General features: G+C 42.8%; 1 protein-coding gene across 7 annotated transcripts in view; it reads right to left on the bottom strand.

Moving 5' to 3' along the window:
* LOC126202245 (phosphofurin acidic cluster sorting protein 2) overlaps nucleotides 1-17242 on the bottom strand; it is a 732246-nt gene that overhangs the window by 87366 nt on the left and 627638 nt on the right. For all 7 annotated transcript variants that reach the window (XM_049936847.1, XM_049936849.1, XM_049936850.1 and 4 more), the window contains one exon: nucleotides 8021-8232. In XM_049936847.1, coding sequence (XP_049792804.1) covers nucleotides 8021-8232 — 212 coding nt within the window. The remainder of the gene's footprint in view (nucleotides 1-8020; nucleotides 8233-17242) is intronic.

Here is a 17242-nt window from a genome sequence, read left to right as displayed (position 1 = left end):
TCAGACTGGGATAGGTTCTAATCAAAGACACACTGATAGAATGAGGTTTCCTTCAACTAATAGCAGCAATGTTCATGACTGTGGGGAAACACTGAATCTATGTAGTGCATCACATAGATCCCTAGGCCTAACATGCTCAATTAAGAGTGGTATATGGAAGTGTATGCAATGGGCTAATATTGTCTATTGAGACAAGGAGGGGTAGCATATCCCTCATCTCAGAGCATGGTGAGAGAATTCGAAGCCATGGTGGAGAATGTGATTGAGTTTTTCAAGGCCAGGGTGATACTGCATAATCACAGGTTTACTGGTATCAAAGGAGCAAATGGTATAGGAGATTTGTTTATGGATGTAGTGGACAGAATTTTATCAGTAAGGTTACCAGTATATTTTGACAATTCCTGCTTTCCACTGCAGGTGCAATGTCCACAGATGGCAAAGCTGTGAGGAAGAGACTTTTGGAAGTGGAACATGTGACAGCTGTCAAAGTGGAGGTAGTGTTGGTGGTTGATATGGACAAACATATGAATGAGGCAATATTGACCTTAAGACTGCTTTTAAAAGAGAGTACAAGACATTTGGTGTACAAGGATGTCATGTCCACAGTAAGTAACAAGGATTCTGGTGATAATGTGACAGGAACTGTAGACAGGCAGTGAAGGAAGTGAGCAGTGTTTTGAACACAGTGTATTGACCTTGCAAAACTCCCATCACACATACTCTTCTTAAAATCCAGTCTGGCACCTGGTACTGCACCTAATGGACTTACCATTAAAACTGGCATCTCGGGTTGTCACCCACCCTACCACAAGAACCTTCACCTCTTCCATTTACACCAGTGTCTCACTATCACCTATCTGGTCCTTCGCAAATGTAAAATTCAAGCTCGAACACTACTTGACACCCTGTATACATTTTGCAAGATCCTTGTACTCTGTGACCCTAACTTTCCGAATCCCATCACTGCAATAGAATCTTTTACCCTTCAACAGCTGGAACAGCATTCCAAGCACAATCTGACGAAACTGTCCCAGCTACTCCTGTTTTATGCCTGCATGGGACTACCATTCTGATCCAACTCTCCCCCCAACCCCTGTCAACCTCTCGTATCTCCATGCCCATGCCTTCCTGACTTAGTCTGTCTTCCACATCCCCAAAAACTTCATCCACCTTCCGCAAAACGCACTACACTTGAACACATATCCTGTGAGACTGTTGTCAAATTTTTTGTCAAAACTCTCTAACCCCTGCAGAACTGTCTGCCCTTTCTAAGGCCCTAAACCTAATTTCAACCACATTGGACTTGTAAAAGATGTCCTTTCCTTTACTCATTCTTTGCATTGGATATATTTCTTCACCCCTCACCTCACTGACAACAGACAACCAAATCCACATATGGAAGCATATTTAAGACAGTCCCAACCTCCTTCTAACAGTGATCCACTTCCAGCTTTCAGGAATTTGCAATTTCTAACATGGTCTCACCTTCCATTCCTAAACCTCTCCCGAGAGACTCCAACATCACTCCTATGGAACATCCTGCTTGCTCTAACCTGAAAAACAACAATCCATTCCGTACCATCCACCCTGAAGAGAAAGGTTTCATCACAGTGGTCATGAATCAAAGTGACTAAGTGGCTGAGGATCTCTGCCAACTTTCTGATTCCACTGTATACAAATCTTACTACCATGATCCTATCACAGAAGACCAACATGACCTCAAGCAGCTCCTCACACCAGAAGTTCTGCACACTCCTTCCTTTTACCTACTCCACAAGCCCAGTCCCACCAGTCTCCTGACTGGTTACCCCATTGTGGCTGGGTATAATGCTCTGACAGAATGAACTCCTTTGTTGTCCAACACCTCCAAACTATTGTCTGTAATCTCCCATCCTACATTCAAGACACTGCTCACTTCCTTCACCACCTCTCCACAGTTTCTGTCCTGTTACCACAAGACTCCTCATTGGCCACTAAGGATATGACATCCTTGTACACCATCCTTGTGGCCATGAAGCACTACTGCTGTTCCCAAACCCACCACCTCTTTCCTATTCCTCCTAGCCAACCACATCCTGCCCCACAGTTATTTCAGGCCAAATCTTTAAAAAAGAGAGAAGAAGAAGAAGAAGAAGAAGAAGAAGAAGAAAGAAAATGGTACTGCCATGGGTACTCACATGGCACTGTCCTATGCCAACTTATTTAGATCTATGGGCCATCTGACAAATACTTCCTATCCAATCATCACCTAAAACCTCTTGTCTGATTCAGATTCATTGATTAGACTTTCATGATCTGTTCCCACAATAAGGACAACCTTTGCTCTTTTCTTCATAACCTCTGCATCTATTCCCAAAACTGCTTCACCTGGTCCTTCTCAACTCATCGATCCACCTTCCTAAAAGTCAGTCTCCTCTCAGATGGCTCCATAAATAAGTCTATCCATATCAAATGCACCAACCACCAACTGTACCTCCACTTTGACATGTCACCTGTTCCATGTCAGAAAGTCTCTTCCTTACAGCCTCGACATCCGTGGACACCGCATCTGCAGTGAAAGCCACATCTGCAGCGGAAAGCAGGAGTTGCCAAAATATATCGATAGTTTTACAAGAGCCTTTACTAAGACAATGTTCTACCCTGCCCATCCATAAACAAATCTTCTGTGCCATTTACTCCTCTAAAACCAGTAAACCCGTTAACCAGCCCCCGACTAGCATTCCTCTGATTACCCAGCATCACCGTGACCTTGAAAAGCTCAATCACATCCTCCACCAGTGCTCTTAACACCTCTCACCATGCTCAGAGGTGAAGGATATCTTACCCACATCCTCCAAAGCATTGTTCCTTGTCATCCTGCACTCCTTGGGTGGGCAGTCCAGATGCAAGATCTGTCCCGTACACCCATCCACAACCTACTACAGCATCTATCAGAGGGATTTCTTATCCAATGAAAGGAAGGGCCCTGTGCGAAAGCACCTGTGTTATATACCAGCTATGCTGCAATTACTATACAGCATTCTGTGTGGGCATGACAAGTAATCAACTGCCTATTTGCATAAATGGGCATGGCCAAACTGTGGCAAACTGCAAACACAACATGCTGCACGCAACAACACAAATGACTTCAACAGCTGCTTCACTACACAGGTCATTTGAATACTCCCTTCCAACACAGGTTTTTCTGATCTTTCACAGTTCCCCTGGCCTAACCCTCCACTAACCTGTACCCACTGTCTCATTATACTTTTTCCCTTCCATCTTCTGTCCACACCATTCCTTCTCCATCCAGATGATGCACTGCCTCATCCTACCACTTCTCCCTCTCCTTCCCAGGTTCTCTCTCTCTCTCTCTCTCTCTCTCCAACCCATCTCCCATCTACTCTTCTCTTCATCTTCATCTTTCTCCAATTTTCCTCCTACTCGCACTTTTCACATCTCTTTTTGCTCTATTCCCTGTGCTCTTTACATCTTGTTGTGCAGCTGCAGATTCATCCCTTCAAAAAGCTGCATCTCTCTGCTACGCCTTCTTGAGTCCTTCCCTACAGCCCTCCTCATCTCCATCAGCTCACGCAATTGCTTTCAATAATCAAGTATCAATAATCAGTCTTGTTGTGGCCACAGGAGTGCGCATTTGGGTGTGTCTGTGGTTTTGTGTGGAAATGTGTGTTCTTTGGCTAGAAAAAAAGGTAGTGTGCATGCTATTTTCTGTTATCTGTTTCTGTGCGTCATGCATCAATTCACTATATGCAAGTGGTTGCCTTTTCCTTATTTTATGTATTACTTTATATTTTGTAAGAGATCTTTCAAGTAGATTCGGTTATGACAGTTGCTGAAGATTCATGCACTGGCCTTTCTCCAACCGAATGTATTTCATTCATCATCTCTCTGAAACTTTCTGGCAGTTTCTAGAAGCTTCATTCTATCTTTTAACCTCTGCTTTGTTTTCCATCTATTATGCAGTAGTCCCTGCTTCTTTACAGAGACTACATACCAAGAAAGGTTCCTCCCATCACGAACTGTTCAATTAGGTACATATCTGTACAGTGATTGATCAGCCATTTTTCTAAACTTGAGCTACAGGTTCTCTGTATGCCTAATCACAGATATAAAGGATTTCAGTTATTCCTTGAGAGTGGGATATTTCCTCTGTAACTGCCTCACAGAACATTTAATGATAATATTATGAAAAAGACAGACTGCTACTCACCGTATAGAGGACAGGTGTCTAAATTTCAAATTGTAATTTTATTTGAGCAAGCAGTTTAAGTGCTACATTATGCCATCGTCAGACCCCCTGTCCAAAGAGTAGGAAGATTCCCACCTATGGTCCAGTCAAAATAGGAGCCAGCATTCAGTGACTGGTATCTGTAGATTTTTGACATCGTGATCCCTCTGATCATCACTTGCCGACTGTTCCATTAACTTGATTTTATTAGCAATGAATCTATGAGACTGCCCCATTACCAGGTACCAAAAATCTACTGATACCAGGCCTGAATGCTCGCCCCCGTTTCAACTGGACGAGAGATGGGAATGAAACTTTCTGGCAGATTAAAACTGTGTGCCGAACCGAGATCGAATTCGTGACCTTTGCCTTTCACGGGCCAGTGCTCTACCAACTGAGCTACCCAAGCACCACTCACGCCCCGTCCTCACAGCTTTAATTCCACCAGTACCTCGTCTCCTACCTTCCAAGCTTCACAGAAGCTCTCCTGCAAACCTTGCAGAACTAACACTCCTGGAAGAAAGGATATTGCGGAGACATGGCTTAGCCACAGCCTGGGGGATGTTTCTAGAATGAAATTTTCACTCTAGAGTGGAGTGTGCACTGATATGAAACTTCCTGGTAGAGCACTTGCCCGCGAAAGGCAAAGGTCTCGAGTTCGAGTCTTGGTCCGGCACACAGTTTTAACCTGACAGGAAGTTTCATATCAATGCACACTCCACTGTAGAGTGAAAATTTCATTCTAGATAGATGGGAATCTTCCTACATGTCGGTCAGGGGGCCTGAAGATGGTGGTTACTCAAATAAAATTACAATTTGAAATTTAGATGGCTGAAAGTTGTTTTTATTCAAAATTTTATATTGAACAGCAGAGGTCTTGCAATCATCTGTATAAAGATGGACTTGCAGATATGAACTTTCATCCAAAAGGCCTTCTTCTAAAGTAAGCGACACACACACATATTCACACCACCACAACTCAAAGACATGACTACTGTGGTCATGTGTGTGTGTGAGATATGCTTGTAAGTATGTGTGTGTGTGTGTGTGTGTGTGTGTGTGTGTGTGTCCTTAAAGAGGAACTAATTCTATTTTTTTCCATTAGATCTAACACATTTCCTTCATGAGTTGATTTCTGAACTATCAGCTAAAAGTAGTCTTCAGAGCAAGCAATTTTTTTTAAATTGATTTGAAAGTTGCCCAGTTATGCCCACCACTTAAAAAAATGTAAATATCCCAAATGATGGATAGCTGTCTATAATCTCCTGATGTGAGCTGAAATGTTCTTGAAAATTTTGGATACATCAGGTGGTAAATCTGGTCGATGTCCACACTGAAACTGATGCCCGTGACCATGACATGGTTGTGGTAACAATGATTACCAAAGTACAAAGGACAACTAAAACAAGCCGAAAGATATGTATGTTGAGTAAACTAGATAAAAAATCAGTAGTGCCATATCTCAATGAGAAACTTGAAACTTTCAGCACAGAGCGGGAGCATGTAGAGGAACTGTGACTCAAGTTTAAAAGAATAGTTGTCCAGTCACTGGATAGATATGTACCCAGTAGACAGTTCATAATGGGAGGGAACTCTCGTGGAACATTCACTGTAAAGAAATTCTAAAGAAACAAAAACTACTACATAAGAGATGTAAAACAAAGTGTAGGACTACAGGTAGAGAGATGTTGTATAAACACAGTTGCCTGTCAAAAGAATAAGGCTTGATGCCTTCAGTGACTACCATAACAGAATATTGTCTAATGATATTTCACAAAACCCAAAATAAATTATGACTGTATGTAAAGGCTGTTAGTGGCATCAAAGTCAGTGTTCAGAAAATGAGACAGGAACTGAGATTGAGGACAACAAAGCAAAAGTGAAATGTTTAACTCTGTTTTCAAATGTTCCTTTACAAAGGAAAACCCAGGAGAATTGCCCCAATTCAATCATGTACCACTGAAAAGATGAATGAAATAAGTATTAGTGTCAGTGGTGTTGAGAAACAGCTAAAATAATTAAAACTGACCAAGCTCCAGTGCCCCATGGAATCCCTGTCAGATTCTACACTGAATTTGCGAGTGAGTTAGCCCCTCTTCATACTATCATCTATTGTAGATCCCTTGAACAAAAAATTGTGCCCAGTCTTGGAAAAAAGCACAGGTCACACCTGTCTACAAGAAGAATAGTACATCCACAAAACTACCATGCAATAGCCTTGATATCAATTTGTTGTTTAATCTTAGAACATAATCTGACCTCAAACATAATGAGGTATCTTGAACAGAATGACCTCCTCCATGCCAACCAGCAGGGATTCCAAAAACATCAGTCACCTGAAACTCAACTTGCATTTTTCTCACATGACATACTGAAAGCTTTGGATCAAGACAGTCAGGTAGACACAGTGTTTCTTGACTTCTGAGAAGCATCTGACTCAGTGCCACACCTATGCTTGTTGTCAAAGGTTCGATCATATGGGGTTAAAGGGAAATTTGTGACTTGACTGAGGACTTTTTGGTAGCAAGGACATAGCATGTTATCCTGAATGGGCAGTCATCGTCAGATGTAGAAGTAACTTCAGGGGTACCCCAGGAAAGTGTGTTGGGACCCTTGCTGTTCATGTTGTGTATTAATGACCTTGCAGATGATATTAACAGTAACCTCAGACTTTTTGCAGATGATGTAGTTATTTATAATGAAAGCGGCATAAACATTCAGTCTGATCTTGATAAGATTTCAAAGTGGACTGGCAACTTGCTTTAAATGTTCAGAAATGTAAAACTGTGCACTTCATAAAATAAAAAATGTAGTACCCTATGACTATAATATCAATGAGTCACCATTGGAATCGGCCAACTCAAACAAATACCTGTGTGTATCACTTTTTAGGGATATGAAATGGAATGATCCCAAAGGCTCAGTCTTGGCAATAGCAGGTGGCAGACTGGATTATTACAGGTGGTAGACTTTGGTTTATTAGTAGAATACTGGAGAAGTGCAATCAGTCTACAAAGGAGATTGCTTATAAATCACTTGTGTGACCAGTTCTAGAATATTGCTCAAGTGGGTGTAACCTGTACCAAATAGGACTAACAGGGGATATTGAACGTATACAGAGAAGGGCAGCAGGAATGGTCACAGATTTGTTCGATCCATTGGAGAGTGTCACAGACATACTGAACAAACTGAACACGCAAACTCTTGAAGATAGACGTAAACTATCTCGAGAAAGTCTTTTAATAAAGTTTCAAGAACTGGCTTTAAATGATAACCCTAGGAATATACTACAATCTCTATGTATTGCTCACATAGACATCATGAAGATAAGATTAGAAAAATTACTGCATGCACAGAGGCATTCAAACAATCATTCTCCCATGCTCCATGTGTGAAGGGAATGGAAAGAAACCTAATAACTGGTACAATGGGACATACCTCTGCTATGCACCTCATGGTGGTGTCTAGGGTATAGATGCAGATGTAGATAAGTCCATGCCCACCCTTGAAAATGAGTCTTACAGAACCACTCTTGTATGCACCTCCAGTTTCAATCTTGGTGGATCTGAGTTTCTTATCTACTGTGACAAATACATAACCTGCATTTCCCCATTAGCCCATTCTTTTGAAATACATTTAAAACTTTAAAAATCTCACTGAAATTGAATTTGGCTCTTGCCCAGATTTCTGTTCCTAGTATCTGGTGAACTCCACTGCTTTTTAAGAGTGCTTCAAACACTTGGACATCATAACAATCTAGATTGTATTAAATACAAATATATTGAAACTCACAACTTTTGAATTTTGCTGACGAGGCATGTAACAGTAGCACGCACATCTGCTGGTCCCATCGTGCTAACAACTTTCTGTTGACGCAGTTCCTGAAGACGGGAAGCAAGCAAGGTACCCTGAGGATCACAGCCATTAACAAGAGCCACAGTGTCTGGTATTGTATCATCAGGCGGTAAAACACGTGACAACTGCTCTAGTAACAGCTTCCGTGGCTGTAATTAAAAAAAAAAAAAATGCAAATGAAGTCCTAACTACACAACTTACTGTAATTACTGACAGTTTCTTGTTATTTTTCATCACTACATAAACATTGTTGAATATTAGTACAAGGTTGGATCAAATATAACAGACTATTTTTTTGTTTTTCATTTTTTCATTTGCTGTTATAATATAATCAAATATAAACTGCCGTTCTGTGTAACCTCTTACTTTGGAAATGCACTTAGTTCAGTTTATATGAAACTTTTTGATGCCCTCATTCTAAAAGTAGCAGTAGCCACATCACCAGCAAATTGCACACAAAGCCTTTCACAGTTGCATCATCCTCATATTGTTTGCCTCATAATGACTCTTTGAGTGATCCAAAAAGATGAAAATGGAAGGATGATAGGTTTTTCTATATGGAGGGCAGTCAAATGGTGTCCATTACATTTCTCCCCACTTTGGACAAGTGAGAGCTACTAAATGGAGGAGTGCATGTTGTAAAGGAAAATTATTAGTCTTATTTGTTGGTTGCATCTTTTCTGTGGTAAGAAAATCTAATCTCATTCAAAAGGTCATGCCAGTATCCTGTGCTGATAGTACAATGTATGAGCAAAAAACTCAACACACAAAATGCTATGGCATGGCTTGAACACAGAGTTATGTAAGCAAGTTTCATCACACACAATGCCATTCAAAAATGCCTTCCTTTAATCGGCAAACATTCTCATCAGTAACTTGCAGAACTTATAACTTCTTTTCTACGGTCAAAAGTTAAGGGACCCAAGCAGAACACACACTCCATGGTGGACTAGTTGTCATGTAAGGATGGCTTGACAGGTCCCATAACTGAGAAGCAATTTCAGAAGAGCACAGATATCACCTTCAGTGGCATTATGAATGGCATTTATTTTCTCGAATGCAGTATGTGTCTGTGGATGACACTCATGGGTCTCATTACAAACATGTTTACACTCTTTCCTAAGCTCCTTATTCAAAGGAAACACATGAGACCTTGAAAGCATTTCCCAATCAAACTATGCTTTCAGCTCCATAACATTTCTGTCACTTCATGACTAAGAAACATGATGATGATGCATTGCACTGTCATAATATGAGCCTGTTGCTCAGGTGAGCAGTACTACTACATGGGTTTGCAGAGGTCAACAGCCTTCCAGCCACACTCCTGATATTCCTCACACTGTGCCTTGTAGAAGGCGCTACCGACTGTCTTCAGAAATAGGCACTCGGAATGCTAAGCCTTGTTTATATTTGATCAACCTTCATACTAAATGCACACTAAACAGAATATTAATACAAGAAAGGATCACAAAAATGTGTAACCTAACTATAACATAGCATACACGAATAATGATTGATTGATCCTGAGTTGGTAAACTTAAAACAGAACGTAAGCATGACAGCAAGGTAAATTTTATAAAGCTTTACTCCACTGTTCTGTATCAACACACCTCAAAAGACATAATAATAATATGGTTGAAGTAGAGATTTCATGTTTTGTTTATAACTGGCAGAATTAGAGAATCACAAAGTAGAAATAATGCCCTATGGGTGGAGAATTGTGATATTCTCTACCAGAAACATTTCTTTGATAAGTAAACAAAAATTTGAGAAAATATAAAAGTGAAATAACAGAATTTATAATATTTCAGAATTCAACTACACATCAAGTAATAAAAGGTTTTTGAATCTATGTCTACTGAAATACTTATTTAGCAACCAACAATATAAGGAAAAGTATAGATTGCTACTCACCATAAAGATTACACGTTAAGTTGCAGACAGACAAAATGAAAAAACTGCTATACATTTAGCTTTTAGCCAAAGCCTTCCTCAGGAAAGGGAAAACACACACACACACACATATTCATTCATTCACACAAGCAAGCACATCTCGCACACACAGGACTGTCATCTTGTGCAACTTAGACTGAAATGAAACTGTCATGTGAATGAAAGCAGCAATCTAGAGGGGGAGGGGAGGGGGAAGGGGAGGGACAGCAGAGTACGGGGGGGGGGGGGGGGGGGGGGAGAAGAGAAGAGTGCTGTCTGGTGGAGAGTGCAGCATCTAGATGGAAGCATGACAAGACTGCCACCATGTGCAGTGTTGAGAGGCTGTGAAGCAGAGAGGAGGGGAGCAGGGGGAAGGAAGCAAGGAGCAGAAAAGGAGAGGAGCAGGGAAGGGGAAGGGGAAGGGGAAAGTTGGGCAGCTGCATTGGCAGAGGGTGGCACACAAAGAGTAAGACAGTACATGAATAGGAAAGAGACGACAGGACAGAAGGGGGTGGAAACTGTTGGCTGGAGCGTGTGCAGGTACCATAGGTTGAGGCCACGATAATTTTGGGAGCGAAGAATGTGTTGCACCATCTCCACTGCATTCATTGCACAGCTTTTTATATTACTATGACTACCAACAGGATGAATGGCGACTGCCAAACAGTCGGCAAGAGCAATGTAGACCACCCTGTGGCACAACGTGCAGCTGAACATAACATGCTTGATTTCAATGGCTGCTTCACATCCCGGGCCATGCGGATCCTCTCCTCCACCACCAGGTTTTTGAACTGCACAGATGGGCATTAAAATTACAATACATTCTTCACTCCTGACATTATTCCCGCCTTAACCTACAGTAACCTACCGTCCCCATACCCTCCAGCCAACAGTTTCTGTTCCCTCTGTCCCATCAGCTCCTCCCTGTCATGTCCCCTCACCCTCACTGTGTGCCATCTTGGCCAACGCACCCGCCCGTCTCTTCCCTTGCCTGCTCCTCTCCATTTACATTCCCCCCAACCCTCCACACCTCCCCGTCCCACAGCTTCTCAACACTGTGCCTGGTGGCAGTCTCGTCATGCCTGCTTCTAGAACCTGTACGCTCCACCTGACAGTGCTCTTCTCTCCACCCATCAGTACCCTGTTATCCATTCGCCTTCCCCGCCCCCTCCAGACTGCTGTTTCCGTTCAAGTGACGGTTGCATTCTGGTCCGACCTGCTGGAGATGGCAGTCGTGTGCACATGAGGTGTGCTTGCTTGTGTGAATGAATGTATACTTATTTCTTTTTCTATGGAAGGCTTTGGTTGAAAGCTAAATGTCTTTTGTTGTTCCTGTCTTCAACTCAACATGTCATCTTCATGGTGAGTAGCAATTTATCTTTTTCCTTATATTGCTGATATTCCACATTTCATTGATTTATTTACCAATCACGGATTTTTCTTTTCAAAGCAATTTTAATCATTCCATCTGTTCTCCTACTCAAAGATAATAAAAGACACTATAGATAGAGAATCACATGCAGAGTCTGAGAAGTTTAAATATGATAGTGAAAGTAGAGGGAGAAAAGTAGATAAACTGAACTTATAGCTAAATGAAACAAACGAGACCAAATGGGAGTATGAAAAAAGTCTTAGTCGTGTAATTAGTACCTTGCAGAAAAAATGGCAAAAGAGAAAGAAGTAATGAGAGAATCATCATTAGAACTGAAAATGGACAGCCTTTATAAACAATACTACATATTTATATGCCTGTTAAGAGACTCTGAAAAATACATTCAAAGTGATTTCAAACATGAATGCTGTTTAAATATACCATGGAAATTAGTGGGGATGAGAGTGCTATATGAACCAAAAGGGTTGAGGAAAGGGGAACAACAGAATGGAGGAAGCTACAGCTTAAGGGAAAGGAACAAAAGGTGCAGCACTTCCCACTGATTTAACAGTTTGACAGTATGTATCACATTATATTATCCTTGAAAATAATCAGTTTTTTAGAATGTAATGTAAATGGATACATAAAAAATCTACTCAGCAAGCAGCAGCAGAACACGCATGTAAAAGAAGGTTATACTTTTGCAAGCTTTCAGAGCCAGTGGCTCCTTCTTCTAGCAGAAGGGGAAGGAAGTGGGGTGAAGGAAAAGGACTGGAGAGGTTTAGGAAAAGGGGTATGTTTCACAAGTCACCCAGAACTGTGGGTCAGGGGAGACTTACCGGATAGGATGAGAAGGAAGGATGTTTGTTGAGGATTGCACCAGACAAGATTTGAAAACCTGACAGCTTAAAGGTGGAAGACAGGGTAATATGCAAGACAGAGATTACTACTAAAACATCATACATGAGTTAATGAGAGTGAAAAGCTAAGTGCATTGAACACAACAGAGCTGGGAGGAGGATGGTGAAAAATAGACAGGTAAGAAAATGAAAAATATAGAAAACTGAAATGGAGTGAAGAAAGGAGTAGTTACTATGAACAAATGCTGAGATGGAAGGAATTAACATACATTAAGGCTACGTGGGAGGTTAGAACCAAGGACATATTGTAGTGCCTCAAACAGTTCTGACCATGATCCCAACTTCGTCCACCACTACTACCTCCAAATCATCCCTTGCAAGTCTTAAAAGAATTCCTCACGTCCAGCATTGCTTCACAACCCTCCCTCATGTCCCTACAACATGATGCTAACCTGTCCTCTGCAAAACTCCAGGCTCTGCATTTCCTAAAAGCTGATGACACCTCTACATACAGCATTTGGTATCAAGATCTCATCTCTGTGATTCAAAGTGACCTGCAGTCCCTCCTTAAAACCTCACGCTCCTCACAAGGACTAACATCTCAACCCATAGAACCTCTCACCACACTCAAACCATGCACCACCATCTTTTACCTTCTTCCTAAGAACCACAAACCCAATCATTCTGGCAGTTCTATAGTTGCTGGCTTCAAAGCAGCCACCAAATATATATTTGCATTAGTTGATCAGCACCTGCAACCAACAGTAGAAAGACTCCCCCCCCCCTATATTAAAGATACCAACCATTTCCTAGACTGTCTGAAATCAATGCCTGTCCCACTCCCACCACACACCTTGCTTGTCACCATTGATGCCACTTCCCTCAATACCAACATCTTCCATGTACATGGTCTGTCTGCTGCTGAATATTTCCTCAGTCAGTACCCACCTGATTCCAAATCTATTACATCCTTTCTGCTCACCTTAATCAACTTTATACTTAGGAACAACTACTTCAACTTGGAGAGGCAGACAAGAAAACAGGTCAGGGATACAGCCATAGGAACCAGGATAGCTTCTTCCTTTACCAACCATTTCATGGGTCACTTAGAGGGTTTTTTTCTGGGATCTATATCTTCAGGCCCTGGTTTGGTTTGGACATATTGATGATATATTTGCCATATGTGAGGCTGATCTTTTAAAATTCCTAGGATCTCTAAATACCTTCTCCCAATAAAATTTCACATGGTCATATTCCGAATCCCATGCTGCTTTCCTTTATGTTGATCTTGTCTGCACTGAAGGTCAGCTACACACTACTGTCCACATTAAACCTACTAACAAACGACACTAATAACATTCTGACAGTTGCCAGCCTTTCCATGTCAATTGTTCCCTCCCATACAGCCTTAGTGTTCGAGGCAAACTTATTTGTTTGGATGAAGACTCTCCACAGCAATACACTACCATTCTCACTTCAGCCTTCACTGGATGTTATTACCCCACCAGCCTAGTTAAAAAGCAGATTTCCCAGGCCATCACATCCAATCCTAGTACTGATAATCCCTCCAAAAAACAACTTCGGAGCACATCATTTGTCACTCAGTATAATCCTGATCTGCAATGTATTAATCATCTACTTCAACACTGCCATGACTTCATAAAATCATGCTGAAATGAGATCCATTCTGTCTAATATTTTACCCACCACACCCTCCCAATCTCTGCAATACCCTTCTCAGACTTTATACTCCTTCTGCACCCTTCTCCCTACCCTATGGCTCCTACCCCTGTGACTGTCCACACTGCAAGACTTGTCCTAAGCGCTCTCCTACTACCACCTATACCAGCCCTGTAACAGGCAAAACATATGCTATCAGAGGGAGAGCCACCTGTGAAATGACACGTCATATGCCAGCTGTTATGTAAACAATGATTGGCCTTTTACATCAGAATGACTATCACCAAATTATCAATTAGGATCAATGAGCACAGGCAGAAGGTGTATGCTGGCAACACACAATATCCTGCTGCAGAGCATGCTTGTGACCTCAGTGCCTGTTTCACCACACGGGCCATCTTCAGTCTTTCCTCAGACACCAGTTTTTCAGAATTCCGCAGTCGGGAACTAGTGCTACGACATGTCTTTGGTTTTTGCCACCCACCTGGTCTTAAATTATGTAATTTCTGAGTCTCATCATTTCTTCACAGTAGCTACTCCTTTCATCACTCCATTTTAGTTTTGTACATCTTTCATTTTCTGACCTGTCTATTTTTTTCACTGTCCCCCTCCCACCTCTGTTACGGACAATGCACTTAGTTTTTCATTCTTATTAACTCATGCATGAAGTTTTAGCAATAATCTCTGTCCTGTATATTACCCTGTCTTCCACCTTTAAGCTCTGAGGTTTTCAAATCTCGTCTGCTGCGATCCCCAACAATCACTCTTTCCTTTTCATCCTGTCAGGTAAGTCTCCCCTGAATTGGGGTTCTGGGCAACTTTTCTAAACTGTACCCCTTTCCCTAAATCTCTCCCGTCCTTTTCCTCCACCCTTCTTCCTTCCCCTTCTGTCAGAAGAAGGAGCCACTGGCTCCGGAAGCTTGCCTTAGTATAATCTTGTTTTACGTGTGTGTTCTGTTGCTACTTGGTGAGTAGATTTTTTATCTATCCAATTACATTACATTATGAAACTTCATGGCAGATTAAAACTGTGTGCCAGACCAAGGTTCAAACTCTGGCAGGACCTTTGCCTTTCGTGGGGAAGTGCTCTACCGTTGAGCTACCCAAGCATAACTCACGACCCGTCCTCACAGTTTCAATTCTGCCAGTACCTTGTCTCCTACCTTCCAGACTTCACAGAAGCTTTCCTGCGAACCTTGCAGAACTAGCACTCCTGAAAAAAAAGGATATTGCGGAGACATGGCTTAGCCACAGCCTGGGAGATGTTTACAGAATGTAATTTTTAATCTGCCAGGAAGCTTCATATCAGTGCGCACTCAACTGCAGAATGAAAAATTCATTCTGGTACATAACATTATACACTCCTGGAAATTGAAGTAAGAACACTGTGAATTCATTGTCCCAGGAAGGGGAAACTTTATTGACACATTCCTGGGGTCAGATACATCACATGATCACACTGACAGAACCACAGGTACATAGACACAGCCAACAGAGCATGCACAATGTCGGCACTAGTACAGTGTATATCCACCTTTCGCAGCAATGCAGGCTGCTATTCTGCCATGGAGACGATCGTAGAGATACTGGATGTAGTCCTGTGGAACGGCTTGCCATGCCATTTCCACCTGGCGCCTCAGTTGGACCAGCGTTCGTGCTGGACGTGCAGACAGCGTGAGACGACGCTTCATCCAGTCCCAAACATGCTCAATGGGGGACAGATCCGGAGATCTTGCTGGCCAGGGTAGTTGACTTACACCTTCTAGAGCACGTTGGGTGGCACGGGATACATGCGGACGTGCATTGTTCTGTTGGAACAGCAAGTTCCCTTGCCGGTCTAGGAATGGTAGAACGATGAGTTCGATGACGGTTTGGATGTACCGTGCACTATTCAGTGTCCCCTCGACGATCACCAGTGGTGTACGGCCAGTGTAGGAGATCGCTCCCCACACCATGATGCCGGGTGTTGGCCCTGTGTGCCTCGGTCGTATGCAGTCCTGATTGTGGCGCTCACCTGCACGGCGCCAAACACGCATACGACCATCATTGGCACCAAGGCAGAAGCGACTCTCATCGCTGAAGACGACACGTCTCCATTCGTCCCTCCATTCACGCCTGTCGCGACACCACTGGAGGCGGGCTGCACGATGTTGGGGCATGAGCGGAAGACGGCCTAACGGTGTGCGGGACCGTAGCCCAGCTTCATGGAGACGGTTGCGAATGGTCCTCGCCGATACCCCAGGAGCAACAGTGCCCCTAATTTGCTGGGAAGTGGCGGTGCGGTCCCCTACGGCACTGCGTAGGATCCTACGGTCTTGGCGTGCATCCGTGCATCGCTGCGGTCCAGTCCCAGGTCGACGGGCACGTGCACCTTCCGCCAACCACTGGCGACAACATCGATGTACTGTGGAGACCTCACGCCCCAGGTGTTGAGCAATTCGGCGGTACGTCCACCCGGCCTCCCGCATGCCCACTATACGCCCTCGCTCAAAGTCCGTCAACTGCACATACGGTTCACGTCCACGCTGTCGCGGCATGCTACCAGTGTTAAAGACTGCGATGGAGCTCCGTATGCCACGGCAAACTGGCTGACACTGACGGCGGCGGTGCACAAATGCTGCGCAGGTAGCGCCATTCGACGGCCAACACCGCGGTTCCTGGTGTGTCCGCTGTGCCGTGCGTGTGATCATTGCTTGTACAGCCCTCTCGCAGTGTCCGGAGCAAGTATGGTGGGTCTGACACACCGGTGTCAATGTGTTCTTTTTTCCATTTCCAGGAGTGTATTATCTTTGCTACTATCATATGTACACAGCTGTACAGAGAAGCTAAAAGCCACAAAGGTAATGGATGCTGAAAATTAATGCAATAGGAACAGTTTAAATGATAAAATTAGAATACAAAATGTAGGGCAATAAGGATGTGTTATTCCCTAATGACTTAAGGTCACTAGAGGTAAAGCAGAAGCTAGGGATGGAGGAAAGGTAAATGAACCTGGGCACAAAAGATAAGGTTGTAGTGCACCCAACCAAATTTATCTCTTGATTTTCAAAGAAACCATGCCAGCAATTTAGGGAAACTGTGGAAAACTTAACCTGGATAGTGAAATATGGATCTGAATTGCCATCCTCCCAAATACGAGTCAACTGCATTGACCACTGTACTGCCTCAATGAATAACACAAAAAGATAGCTTTCTCAGAAGTCCTAAGGTTACAGCTATCAGTCTACTACAAGTATATTGGAGCTCATATAAGAAGCTGTAAATGTGCAGTGTTCACAAACAAAAATATACCAAGAGAATGTGAACACTGATGAA

Source organism: Schistocerca nitens, chromosome 1, assembly GCF_023898315.1.
Source record: "Schistocerca nitens isolate TAMUIC-IGC-003100 chromosome 1, iqSchNite1.1, whole genome shotgun sequence".
Classification (NCBI taxonomy): Eukaryota; Metazoa; Arthropoda; class Insecta; order Orthoptera; family Acrididae; genus Schistocerca; species Schistocerca nitens.
The sequence above is the reverse complement of the archived record's forward strand: the minus strand, read 5'-3'. Positions and strand labels throughout refer to the sequence as shown.